We start from the raw sequence: 13,014 nt of genomic DNA, 5'->3' as shown, positions 1-13,014 counted from the left end.
GGTTCGGTTCGGACCCGGCTCCGGAGCTCGTCCCGGCCCTCGCCGTCTCTCAGCTCAGGTCAACAGTTTTGTGCAGACTTCTCGGTCTCCCTCGCGGACTCCCACGCCCGCGCACGTGACCGCGCCCGCCGGCTCCACCCCAGCCCGCAGAGCTCCGCCCTGCGTTCGGCGCTTCCGCTGGCCCGCGCGGCCCCGCCCCAAGGCGGTGGGAGCCAATCCGCACGCACGCTGCTTGGCCCCGCCCTGGCGCCCTCCTCGGCGCGCGCCCCGCCCTCCGCCCGCCCGCCGGCCCGCCCGTCCGTCAGGCAGGCAGGCAGGCAGTCGGTCCCAGTGGCCGTGGGCTCTCCACCTCTCCTGCACGGCGCCTTCCTTCCTCCCTCCCGGTCAGCGCCGTCGGCTGCACCGGCGGCGGCGCGATCCCTGCGGGAGGCGCGGCAGGAGTTGCGCGGCGGCCGCGGAGCGTCCAGCCCAGCGCGGCGGAGGAGGCGGCGGCGGCCCGGCAGCCAACATGGCGGCGGCGGCGGCGGCGGGCGCGGGCCCGGAGATGGTCCGCGGGCAGGTGTTCGACGTGGGGCCGCGCTACACCAACCTCTCGTACATCGGCGAGGGCGCCTACGGCATGGTGTGGTGAGTGTCCGCGCCCGGCCCCCACCGCCCGGGACCGCAGCGGCCGCGGCCGCGGCCTCGCCCGTGCCTCGGCCTCCCGCGCGGCCGCGACCCCGAACCCGGGCTTGGCCGCGGTCCGCGAGCCGTGGGCTCGGGCGGGGCCCCGGGCCGGTCGAGGTTCAGGTGTCGCACGCCGCGCTTCCCGGGCCGGCCCTCGCTCTCCACGGGGAGGGGCACGGAGGGCGGAGGCCGGGACGCGGTGACCCCCGGACCCGGGCGCAGCGCGGACTTTAAAGCCTGACCCCCGAGAAGGGAGCAGAAGCGTCCCCACCCACCAGTTTGCTGGCATCATGGGCTGCTTTTTGACATCCGATTGTAAAACCCGGAATTCCATCAGAGGCTTGGCGGCCGTGGTCTTGAAAGCAGTTCCCTTCGGGGTGCGTGCAGAACACCGAAATAATTATTATTTTTCTCTCCTCGCCTCTGTTTACCGCAAACGGCTTTCATTAAATATCTTCAGTGGTGCTAATGGTGCTCTCCTGCGCAGGCTTTCTAAAAAGCATTAGTGACACCAGCGTCGGTTGTAGAATATTTCACTCTTGAAGTTTTTATTTTTAAATGGATTTTTATATCGTACTGTTGGTATTTCAGGAAGGATAAGCCAGTATCACTCTCTTGATTTGTTGAAGATCGGTTTGGAGTTGGGCCTAATTTGACTTTTTTTTTTCCCCTTTACCCTGAGTGAGCTCTCTCACCAGCGTACATGCATCCAGACATTTTAGCCCAATTACTGTGGACTTTTCCTGTTAATGTTTTAGTGGTCAGTATATACGCAACCTTAGTGGAATTCTTGCAGAATCACATGCAGGCTCCCTCATCTTGATCTAGGTCCCTCAGAAAAATTCGTGGAATGATGGTGATGGTATTGTTTTTATTAGAATGATCTAGATGAAGTGTTTTGTGCTGATGAAGACTTGTGGAAGTAGGTACCCTTAAATTTGAATCTTGTTGTAAGTGTCTTTTGTGTTGAGTCAAGTAAATTAATTTATTGAGAGCTTCGTGGCAGGTACTGTGCTATGTACATTGCTTCACTTTATTTGAACAGCCACATTGAGGGAGGAAAAGATAGGGCTATCCCCTTTTTCAGGTGAGAAAGTATTTCAAGGTGAAGCAAATTCCTAAGGTCATAGAACCAGAGAGTCAGACCGAAGATTGTAGACTGAGATCCTGCTTCAAATTGGTGCAGCTGTTTTCATGACACCCTGCTTTCCTTAGCGTTATGAATAATTTCAGAATTTTAGTGTCTTTTACTCTTATAACTATGTCTGTTTCAGAAATGTATTCGAATTTGAATGGTCATAATTTTAGAAATACCACTGAAGGCATGTTTTACCAAGTATCTTAGCTAGGTAGAAAGGCTAGTTAAAATTCTTTATAAAAAGATTTTAATGAAATCTTGAGTATTTCATTTTTCTTGAGGAACAAAATGCTTCACAGAATACAACTGTGAAAATTAGTGTGAACTCACCAAAGAGAAATTAAATTGGGTCAGGCCTCAAAGAAATAAGGCCCTAAAAAGTAATGGGGAGAAAGTATTGCCCACAGCATCACTTCTCTGTGATACATCTTATTGCCGTTGCACCTACTGGTAAGTGTGCCCAGAAACGGGTCTCGTTATGAGAGGCTTAGAATTGCCCTTCACATCCTTTGGCTCTTTTAAAAAAAATTAGCTTATCTAAAATATGGACTGGAAAAAATCTTTAGGTTTAGAATATGTCAGTTGAAAAGATTTTCCCCTACATGATAAGGTTTTCCCCTGTCTGATAAGATTTTTACTAGTCCGAAGATGATTTAGATCTGGGAACTGTTTCCATCACTGCTGTAGACTTATTTAATGTTCTGAGTCTCTAGTTGAAATGCTAGGTCTTCGTGCTGTAATTTTCCTTCCCTAAGTAAAATAGAAATATAATTGGAATTTGAATCCTGGGCCCAGATTATAGACTTTTATCAGATTGGTGATATATTCTACTATTAATTTAATTTTCTACATTGCACATTATTAGTGTTTAATATGTGTTGATTAACAGTGCTGGGTTAATGGAGGGCTTCTTGGTTGAAGTGTTAATATTTGAATAGCAGTCTTTAAAAAACTTAATGCGTACAGAAGCATTTCATGCAGGGATGGGGAACTTGTGGTCTTTGGCCTTCTAGGTCCTTAAGTGTGGCATTTTGACTGAATCTCAATTTCACAGAACAAATCATTTTATTAAAAAGGGGTACAGCAGAGAAAGGTGAAGCTTTTTTTTTTTTTTTTTTTCTTCTTTGGTGCTTAAAAAAGAACAATCTTGAAATCAGAAGCTACAGGTTTCCCACCTGTGAAAGGATTTTCCAGCCATTTTGTAGCATTTTACCCCCATTTCCTTATCATTTCATTAGGTATTGTACCTGTTTTGCTCAGCATCCTTTCCTAATCATTATGGAGAGGGTATAAAGAAGGAGAACGGGGTTTGAGTTGGACCTGTTAGTGGGTGTGATTTTGATATACAGATAATAGGAGCAAGTGACAGCTTGAGCTGTGGAGTCTAATTCTGGAAAAGCACTTAGGTGGCAAACTGTAGAGGACTCCAAAGCCAAAACTGAGTTTGTACATTTGTGCAATGCAGAAGCATCAACATTTTTGAAGGAAGCATTCACATGGCCAATTTTGAAATTTTGGGGGGCGATCCATCAACACTGGTGGGAATGATAGGAAACAGAACTGGAGTGGGGGCATCAGTTAGGGTATTGTGACCATCTAGAGGTGCAGTAACACAGTGGCAGTGGAAAGCACCAGTGGAGGTGAGGGGCCTTCTATAGATAGAATAGGTAACAGGGCTTTTGTGGAAGGAGTGATAGGAAGACTCTTAATCATGGCAGGTGCGAGTGGAAGCAGAAGATGATGAGACCCTAAAGGGTAAGAGACCAAGAGGTGGGATTTGGATTTGAGAGGGATTTCTGAGATAGAACAAGACAGAGTTTGGTGGTTGATTTGGTGTAGGCATAATTGTTCATTCCAAGGCTTCTACCTTGGGAGCCCGAGAGAATAGTGGTGCCATTATCCAACTCCTGTTAGGCAGAGCAGATTTGTCAAGGAGAAATAATGAGTTCTGGTTTGGACCTGTTAAGTTTGTGATGCTTGTGTGCCATTCGGACTACATCCAGAAGACATCTCAAAATTTGTAAGAGAGGAGCAGAAGATGGGGGTGAAAATTTGTGTAAATGATAGTTAAAATCTTGCATGGATGAGCACACATTTTTATTTGGGGTCATTGGCTAGGTGAAATTGCAAGCATGTGTTTTGTATATTCATTGTTTTGGTGAATAATCCATAGCATTCAATAGGTCTTCAAAGGACTCCATTATCCCAGAAAGGTTAAAAAACCACTGAGGTAGAGCAGAAGGACCAAAGAGGTAACTCTGGCAAAGGAAGAGGAAATGGAGGACTGGTGAAATGTGTAAGGGAACAGTGGAGAGGACGGGGAGGAGTAAGGGAGGAGAAATTAAAGCTATATGCTTGGTCATCTTAAATTAAGATAGCAAGTGTCTACTTGAGTAAGTTGAGTTTGAAATACTGTTTCTGAATGTGACAGAGGTCATGGGGTCATCTCTGTAGAGATACTAATTGGAGCCTTGAGAATGGATACGATGAGGGAAGATCTGAGAATTGAGCCAAAGGAATGCTTGCCTTTAGGCGTCAATAAAGGGCAAGTTACAGAAGAGGACACAGGAAATGTGGTCAGAGACCAGAAGACCAGAGTGCACGTTATCAAAGGAGCTGAGCGAGGTGGTGGTCACTACGGGATTGGTACTGAACGCTGCAGAGGGCAAGCAGAACACTGCTGAAGACAAGCGGCTACTATTTGTTGTCTTTGAACCCTCCTTTTTTTTTTTTTTTTTTTGTTAAAAAGGATTGGTCCAACTAAAATTTCATTGTGATCACATTCCTGATGGTACAATATCCTGTCCTGTTAAGGTTTTTGTGAATATAGCAGACTAGTAGAACTACCATTTATTCGGTACTCTGTTTTCTTTGTTTTTTACATAAATTAACTCTCATCCTTACAACCACACTGCATAGGGGGTTATTTTTGTTGTTGTTTTTAAACCTGTGAAGAAACCTGAGACACACAGAGGTTAGTTAACTTGCACAAGGACACACAGCTAGGAAGTGATGGAGCAGCCCAGTCTGTCTGGTTCCTAAGTAATACTCAACCAAAGATCGGAGTAGAGAAAACAGATTATTTCAATAACAGAAAATATTTGTTGTCTGCTTTTGCTTGTATCACTTTTTAGCCTTCCTTAAAACCTTTCATGCAAAGTCCAAAAACATTTACTGAACACTTGCGTGCCAGGATTCACATGGTCCCCTGCCCTTTCGTAACTCTTCATCCAAACAATGGGATGAAATTGAGCAGTAACACAGGGACTATACCAGCGCTATTCAGGAGGATTGTGTGAAGTGCGTGAGAAAAAGGCCTGAGTGTGTGGGGCTGTCTTTCTATGGCTTCTCAGACTTCTGAAGTAGGTGTTGATGTGTGACTAGGAGTTTGCCCTGAGAAGTGCATTCTGAAGTATGGAAACACATCAGGTCAGAAAAACTGAAAGTTACTTGGGATGGCTGGAGGATAGGGGTGTCTTGGGGACAAGGCTGGAGTGCAGACAGCTGAGGTAAGCAGGGCCAGGTCCTGAAGGGCATTGTTTGCTAAGGAGTTTGGACTTGATCTTGTAGGTGATAGAAAGTCCTTAAAGAATGGCCCTCTTTCTGCCACTTCCTCATCACATTTTGTTGATTGTGTTCCCCTACTTTGTCTCTTATGCTTTCTACCCACCGGGCCTGCTCTCTTCTTTCTGCTTATCTAAGTGGTCCTCAGTGGGTGTGATTTTACCTCTCTTCTGTGGGGACATTTGAAAATGGGGGAGGGCTTTTTTTGTGTGTTATCACATTATTGGGGGGGTGTTAGTGGCCTTCGGTGTGTATGTGATGGGGGCAGACATGCTAAATGATCTGCAGTGCGTGTTACAGTCCGTCCGCTGGAGAATGGTCCCGCCAGGATGCCAGCAGTGCTCCCCTGCAGCCCACCCTGAGAAACAGAGGGCTGTATTCAAGTCCTGCCTCTCTGTAAGGCTCATCTCTATGAATTTCGCCTTCGTACTGCCTATCAATGCACTCCCTCCGTGGAACTCTGCGGGGTGTTTGTACCACCTGTTTGAAAGGCAGGAACGGCAGCAGTGTGCATCATATATAAAAGCTCTAGTCCTGGAGACAGAGATCTGAATTGAGATTCTTAGTTTTGCTTGCTAACTCTTTAACTTTTAATAAAGAAGTCTCTTGTATACTTTTTGGAGCTCAAAGATGTGAGGAGACCAGCTTACATGAGGAACAGAAAAATCTATTGCTTCTAAACAGAGTTTAGAGTACAAGTAAAACTCAGAACAAATTTTCTTTTCTTTTCTTTCTTTCTTTCTTTCTTTTTTTTTTTTTTTGAGGCACAGTCTCACTCTGTTGCCCGGGCTAGAGTGCCGTGGCGTCAGCCTAGCTCACAGCAACCTCAAACTCCTGGGCTCAAGTAATCCTTCTGCCTCAGCCTCCCGAGTAGCTGACTACAGGCATGCGCCACCATGCCCGGTTAATTTTTCTATGTATATTTTAACTGTCCATATAATTTCTTTCTATTTTTAGTAGAGATGGGTCTCGCTCTTGCTCAGGCTGGTTTCGAACTCCTGAGCTCAAAAGATCCACCCGCCTCGGCCTCCCGGAGTGCTAGGATTACAGGTGTCAGCCACTGCGCCAGGCCTGAACAAAATTAATTTTGATGTTAATAGCATCCCTAATAATGTGCTCCTGGTAGTTAGCTATAACTATTACAACATTCCCATAATTTGATTTGTATAAATTGGGTTTTCCCAGGAATCATATATAGCTTATTCCTCACCTTAATGTACCTCATGCCCCAGCAAACATCCAGAGCTCCCTGTATCCAGCTTATTCTACCTACTTGCCTCTCTGTTTCTGAGATGCTGTTTCTCCCCTTTTGCTTCTCTTTTCTTTTTCCCTTCTTGGGGCTTCCACACAGAGATGCCCAGGAGCACATCCAGTAGTTGTACTGTCTCTGCTCCCTCCAGGAAAGGCCACCTTCCTGAACTTGGAAATGGCTCACACTGTACCAGAAGGGGGAACAAAGAAAGATTCCAGGAGGATTCTGACCCCAGGCTTTCTGGAATCCAGGCAGAACCACAGGAGAAAGCTGTGGACAACTCAGCAAATATGTGGGTCCCGATTTCCCCCTGCTATAAAATGAAAGGATTGGGCTATATCTGTGGTTTTCAAACGGCCTTCTGTCTTAGGGGCTTCAGGCTTCACCCCAAATGAGGAAACCTCACATGCAGCACTTGCTTTCCCCTAATTGAAGCATCCCCGCTTTTTCCTTTTGTTCATTATCATCTTCACGTATATAACTATTAGGATTAGCAGGGTAAGGTTCCATTTGGGAAAAGGATTTAGTTGCTTTAAAAGTGTTGGGAAACCAACAGGACAGATGTTCTCCAAGGTCCCTCTCAATTCTCAGCCTAAGAGCAGGCTCTGGGTTCTGATCTTATGGCCATTAAGAGCTAGATGGGGGGTGTCTGCATGGGATATACCGTGACTAATGACTAACGTTAGTTGCTAGCCTGCCTTGCTTTAGGTGGTTTCAAATTCGTTCTCATCCTGGTCTTTGAGTTATTATATTTTCTCACTTTACAGATAAGGAAACTAGGTCTCAGGTCACTTGTCCAAGGTTCACAGCCAATAAATACATTGCAGAACTGAGATTTGTCTAGACTCCAAAGCCTGTGACTTTTTTTCTTTAACTAACATAGGCTTTTCTCTGTTATACCAAGTTACCTAGAAAAATGCTTCCCATAGCCTGGATTCTGGAATGCATTGGCACTGTAGTTTAAAATGATGATTGTCACAGCCAACTCAGTCCTGAAGAGGAGGCTGGAAGTGGGTAAGGTTAAAGCAACTTAGTTCTCATCAGGAGGCTAGTGTTGATTTCTTCTCACCCCTCCTATTTACCAGTTTGTTGATTTTCATTCATTTAATAATAATTTGAATTAAACATGTGCCTGGCCTATGCCAGGTGGTCGGAACAAAGTGGTGAACAAAAGAAGTGGTTCTTTTGGTACTTACAGTCCAACGGGACAGTAATAACAAGCACTGAGTGTGATGGGTTGTGGAGTGCTACCAGAGGATATAAAAGGGAAAGCTAGGGTATTCTGAGTAGTCAGGAAGAGGTTTCCTGGAAGAAGTGGTGTTTAATTTGGGACCTGAAGAATGACTTCAAGCTAGCTGGGTCAGAGGTAAGGTGGAGTGCTAGAGACTTTAGGCATTACCTTGTAGAGACTGTATTGTAGAAAATCATTAAGATCTGGGGCAGGGCGCCTCATGCCCATAATCCCAGTGACTCGGGAACTTGAGGCAGGAGGATCGCTTGAGCCCAGCAGTTTGAGGCTGCAGTGAGACCCTGTCTCTTAAAGGGGGGGGAAAGATCTGGGGGTCTTTGCTGTGGTACTGCAGGGAGCAGGAAGCGCAGTTAAGGCTTCAGGTATAGTTGGAATCAGGAACTGGAAAATAGACCAGAGCAGCTACTGCCCTCCCTGTTTACATTTACAAACTCTTCTTGCGCCCACATCTCTGAACAGCTGGAGTTTTTTCTTTTCTCTTTTATCACTTCCCTCTGCACTTGGCAGAAGAGAGCTGACCCTAGCTTCCCAAAGGTGTGTGTCTTCAGTTCATTCAACGACCAAAGGCCAAGAACACTCTGAATCTGATTCCTGGGGGAGAGAATCTGACCCAGCTTGGGAGAGTATCACCTCTGGCCTAGTCCTGAGGTTATTTGGTAAGGCTGGACCTCTCTAAGGTCTGAGGGGCGAGGTGGGAACGGTTAAAGGAGGTCTCTCCTGGACTCTGACTTGCCAGGTTAAAGTTTTTAGTGCTGTTTCCCCTGCTGTTCTCCAGGCTGAAACCTTTCACTGTTGTTGGTGTGGGGAAAGGACAGAGGGGAGAAGGGAGATGTGTTTGAGGCAGGAGAAAGGCCTTGGATTGCATTTAGGGCTGTTCTGCCTTCCCATTTCTGGCAGTATGAGGTGGCAGCTAAACTAGGTGGCATATTTAAAATAAAATTTATTTAATATTTAACACATATATGACATATGTGAGTTACGTAGCCTAATGATAAACACCTAAGAACCTGCCACCCACTGAGTGACTTGACCAGGTTTTCTGAGGCCAGGTTCCTGATGCCTGGCCACGGCCCTCGCCCCGGGGTTTATCTCCTTTCTGGTGTCTGTACGGTGGAGTGGGCAAGAACATGGGTTCTGACCTCTTATTTGTGACTGTGTCAAGTTACCCACCTGAGCCTCGTTTACCTCATCTGTAAAAAGGAGGTAAACTATACCCCTTATGGTGTCCTGAGGATTAAATGAGGTAATGTAGGTGAGCGGCAGCCCACTGGGGACTGCTTACGGTGCTGTTGTTGCTCCCTTGAAGGGGGCCTGGCAAGATGTAGACCCTCCCTTGCCTCAGTCCCTGGGATTATCCTCCTGGAATGTAAAGCAGAATGTGCAAAAGTGAAAATATCAGACTTGGGTTCATGCAAGGTGTGTGTCAAGTTCCAGTCATGTGTTCTTGGGCGACTTGCATTCCCATTCTTTGATTTCACAGGGAGCATCTTCTGTGCCAAGCCCTGGGCCACGTTCCTACCCTTCCTCAAGAATGTGGTACTCTAGTATTGGGGACAGATTGATAAGGAAATAAATTACTGTGTAACATGGTTTGTGCTTTTAATGGAAGATAAACACTGTTAGGAGATCGTTCTGGACAGGGCGGCTAACTCCACCTGTGCTTCCCAGTTGCTAATTAATTCAACAGATAGTGTATGTACTGGGTGATGTTCTCCGTGCTGTGGCTCCGTTAGTGAACAAAAAACATGTAGCTTTCAGAGAGCACAGGATCTGTGGGATAGCCAAATGGGAGTGACTCGAAGCAAAGGTTAGAAAGGATTCATCAGGGCCTTGGCTTTGAGTTCCTTCTAATAAGTTTCTCTATTTCTCTTTTTATACATTTATCACAAAGGTCTAAAATACATTTTTCAAAGTCTGCCGACATGTCATTTAATTTTAAGTGGCCTACCCTATTCGTCTGTTTGCTTGTTTTGCGTTTGGGCAGCTAAAAAATAAGTGGCTTATGCACAAACCTGTTTTTTTTTTTATTTTAAGTGAGTTATTCTTTTTGTTGTTATTAAGTGGACATGAAGCCCGTCTGAGCAGTTCCTACGGTAAGCAGATCATACATGTTTTCTTTTTTCTTATATACGTCCCCTAAAATTTTTGAGAATTCAAGACTGTATCATAATTGTCCCCCATTTAAGAATCATATTCTGTTGTAAGAAATAAAACAATATTGACAAATAAAAACTTGACAAGACATCCTAACCAGGAAAATTAATAATTTCTCAACAGTCAGGATTCTCTATGTAAGTTTAAACTTTGTCGCTGCGCTGTTATTTTAATTACTAGCAAGGACAGGTTTGCCTTTCTAAACCCAGGTGCTGGAGGGATGGCTGATGTGTGAGTCTCCCGCAGATTCTGGGAATTCCCTTTGAGGCAGGCCTGAAGGACCAGACAAATTGAGAGTCTTGAGGTCCCACATTTTGCAGTTTGGACCTTAATTTGGGTTAACAAGGTCTTTTAAAATGCTCATTCACAGCTGGGTGGAGTACCCTGTAATCTCAGCTACTCAGGAGGCTGAGGCATTACTTGAGCCCAGGGATTCAAGGCAAGCCTGGGCAACAGTGAGACTTCATCTCAAAAAATGCTCATTCACCCCTTTATACTATATTGATTTTTTAAAAACTGACCAAACAACAAGCAAAAAGAGTTTGTCTCTAACATTTTACTTTTTATTTTAAAACAGCTTCACTGACATACCATAAAACTCTAAGTGTTCGGTGATTTTTTTTTTTTTTTTTTTTTTTTAGTAAGTTTACAGAGTTGTGCAACCATCGCTACAATCCAGTTTTAGAACATTTCCATCATTTAAAAAAGTTCCCCTGCCATTTGCAATTCCCACCCCCACCCACAGGCAACCCCTGATCTGTTTTCTGTTTTGTCTCTTCTAGAACTTTCATGAAAATGGAATAATGAGGATGTAGTTCTTTATATCTGGTGTTTCTTTCACTTATGTGTTTTTGTGATTCATCCATGTTGTTGCTGGGATCAGTAGCTTGTTGCTTTTGTCATCATATAGTAATTACTTGGATGATACACCAGGTAATACACACTTGGAAAGTTTTCAGTTTTTGTCTATTATGAATAATGGTGCTGTGAACACTGATTTACAAGTGTGGGCAGGAGCGTAGTTGCTGGGTCATTAGGGTAGTGACAGATGGTTTTTTGGGGGGGGGTGTAGTTAAAATAATTTTAAACTATCATAGTACAAATTCATTTATTGAACGAACATGAGGACCCTGTGTACCGGCCACTGTTCTAGGCCATGAGAATATAGTGATGAACAAAACCTCGTCCCTGCCCTGGAGGAGCTTGTTTTTCCATGGAGAAGGCATCTGTCATTATACACGATGTCTCACTTTACTAAGTGCTGTGAAGAAAACTAAAATGAGATCAGGGTATAGAGCACGAAGAGGAGGAAATTCTTTTTTCCTGTAATAAATTAAAACATTTTTAATGCTATATATTTTTGTTTTATTTGAAACAATTTTAAATGTACAGAAATGTTGCAAGGACCAGTTTAAAGAATTTTTTCCCCTGATTGCTGATACAGTGCCCCATCTCACCTGAACGATTTAATGTGTATTTAATGTGTTTCACCAAACAGGGACACTCTGCTACATAATCATGACACAGCCATGCCATCGGGAAATTATTTTATTTTATTTTTATTTTTTTATTCTTATTTCAGCATATTGTGGGGGTACAAAAGTTTAGGTTATGTATATTGCCCTTGCCACCCCCCCCACAGTCAGAGCTTCAAATGTGGCCATCCCCTAGACAGTGCACATCGCACCCATTATGTATGTATACATGTGCATGTATACATATCCCCTCCCCCACCCACATCTGCCCGAGGGAAATCAATACTGACACATTACAACTGTCTACCCCTCAGACCCATACAGCAGTCACCTTGTATTTAGTAGTCTTGTCTCTTTGGTTTCCTTCAGTCTGGAGCAGTTCTTCAGACTTCCTTTGGCTTAAACTTTTGAAAATTGATGTGTTTTTAGCTTTTTAAGAAACAGCTATTTTCCAAAGTAGCTGTACCATTTTACATTTCCATCAGCAATGCATGAGGGGTTCCCAGTTTCTCCACGTCCTTTTTAACACTTGTCAGTCTTTTTTGTAACATCTCATCTAGTGGGTTTGCAAGTGCTAGCACGTTATGATTTTACTTTGTATTTCCCTCATGGCTAATGTCAGCATCTTTTAACCATTTGTGTAACAAGCATATCTTATTATGCTTGTTAACCATTTGTATGTCTTATTAACCATTTGTATGTCTTATTAACCATTTGTATATCTTTGGTGAAGTGTCCAGTCGTATCTTTTGCCCACTTTTAAAAATCCTCCTTTTGCATTCAATTGGATGTACAGTCAGTCTCTGACTTGTGATGGTTCAGCGTACGAGTTTTTGATTCTGTGATGATGCGAAAGTGATACACATTTAGCAGAAACCATCCGTCAGGTACCCATACGACCATTCTGTTTTTCACTTTCAGTACAGTATTCAATATACATGAGATATTCAACACTTTATTATAAAATAGGCTTTGTGTTAGATGATTTTGCCCAACTGTAGGATGAGTGTTCTGAGCACGTTTAAGATAGGCTAGGCTAAGCTATGATGCTCGGTAGGTTAGGTGTATTTCCGTATTTTCAGCTTACAGTGGGTTCATAGGGACATAACCCCATCATGAGTTGAAGAGCATCAGCACCCTCCAGGTTTTCCTTTAGAATTGGGACAACCAAGGGTGTGGTGAACAATCCAAATCTAATCATGAGGCAACATCAGACAAGCCCTAGTTTAGGGATAGTCTACAAAATAACTAGTCTGTAAACCTCAAAAATGGGAAAGTCACTGAACTCAAGAAAAGACTGAGGAACTGTTACACACTGGAGTCTAAAGGGACACAACTACATACGGTACGTGATTCTGAATCGGTACAATTGGCAAAACTAGAGTGGGTTCTGAAGATTAGATTGCAGTAATGTAGTTAATGCTTTTGATGGTAGCGTTTTGATTATGTAGGAGAATGATTTTTTTTACAGGAAATACAGAAGTATTAGGAGGTAATGAGGTGGCATATTGGCAGA

The 13,014-nt window shown here is 44.2% G+C and overlaps 1 protein-coding gene across 2 annotated transcripts in view; it reads left to right on the top strand.

Moving 5' to 3' along the window:
* Positions 1 to 300: 300 nt before the first annotated feature.
* The window catches only part of MAPK1 (mitogen-activated protein kinase 1), a 100,124-nt gene continuing 87,410 nt past the window's right edge, over positions 301 to 13,014 (top strand). The window contains exon 1 of one of the 2 annotated variants that reach the window (XM_069497594.1): positions 301 to 627. In XM_069497594.1, the coding sequence (XP_069353695.1) occupies positions 509 to 627 (119 nt within the window). In that variant the 5' untranslated portion in view covers positions 301 to 508. The remainder of the gene's footprint in view (positions 628 to 13,014) is intronic. The other variant, XM_069497595.1, reaches the window with a different exon arrangement.

This window comes from Eulemur rufifrons, chromosome 21 (genome assembly GCF_041146395.1).
Source record: "Eulemur rufifrons isolate Redbay chromosome 21, OSU_ERuf_1, whole genome shotgun sequence".
Classification (NCBI taxonomy): domain Eukaryota; kingdom Metazoa; phylum Chordata; class Mammalia; order Primates; family Lemuridae; genus Eulemur; species Eulemur rufifrons.
The sequence above is the reverse complement of the archived record's forward strand: the minus strand, read 5'-3'. Positions and strand labels throughout refer to the sequence as shown.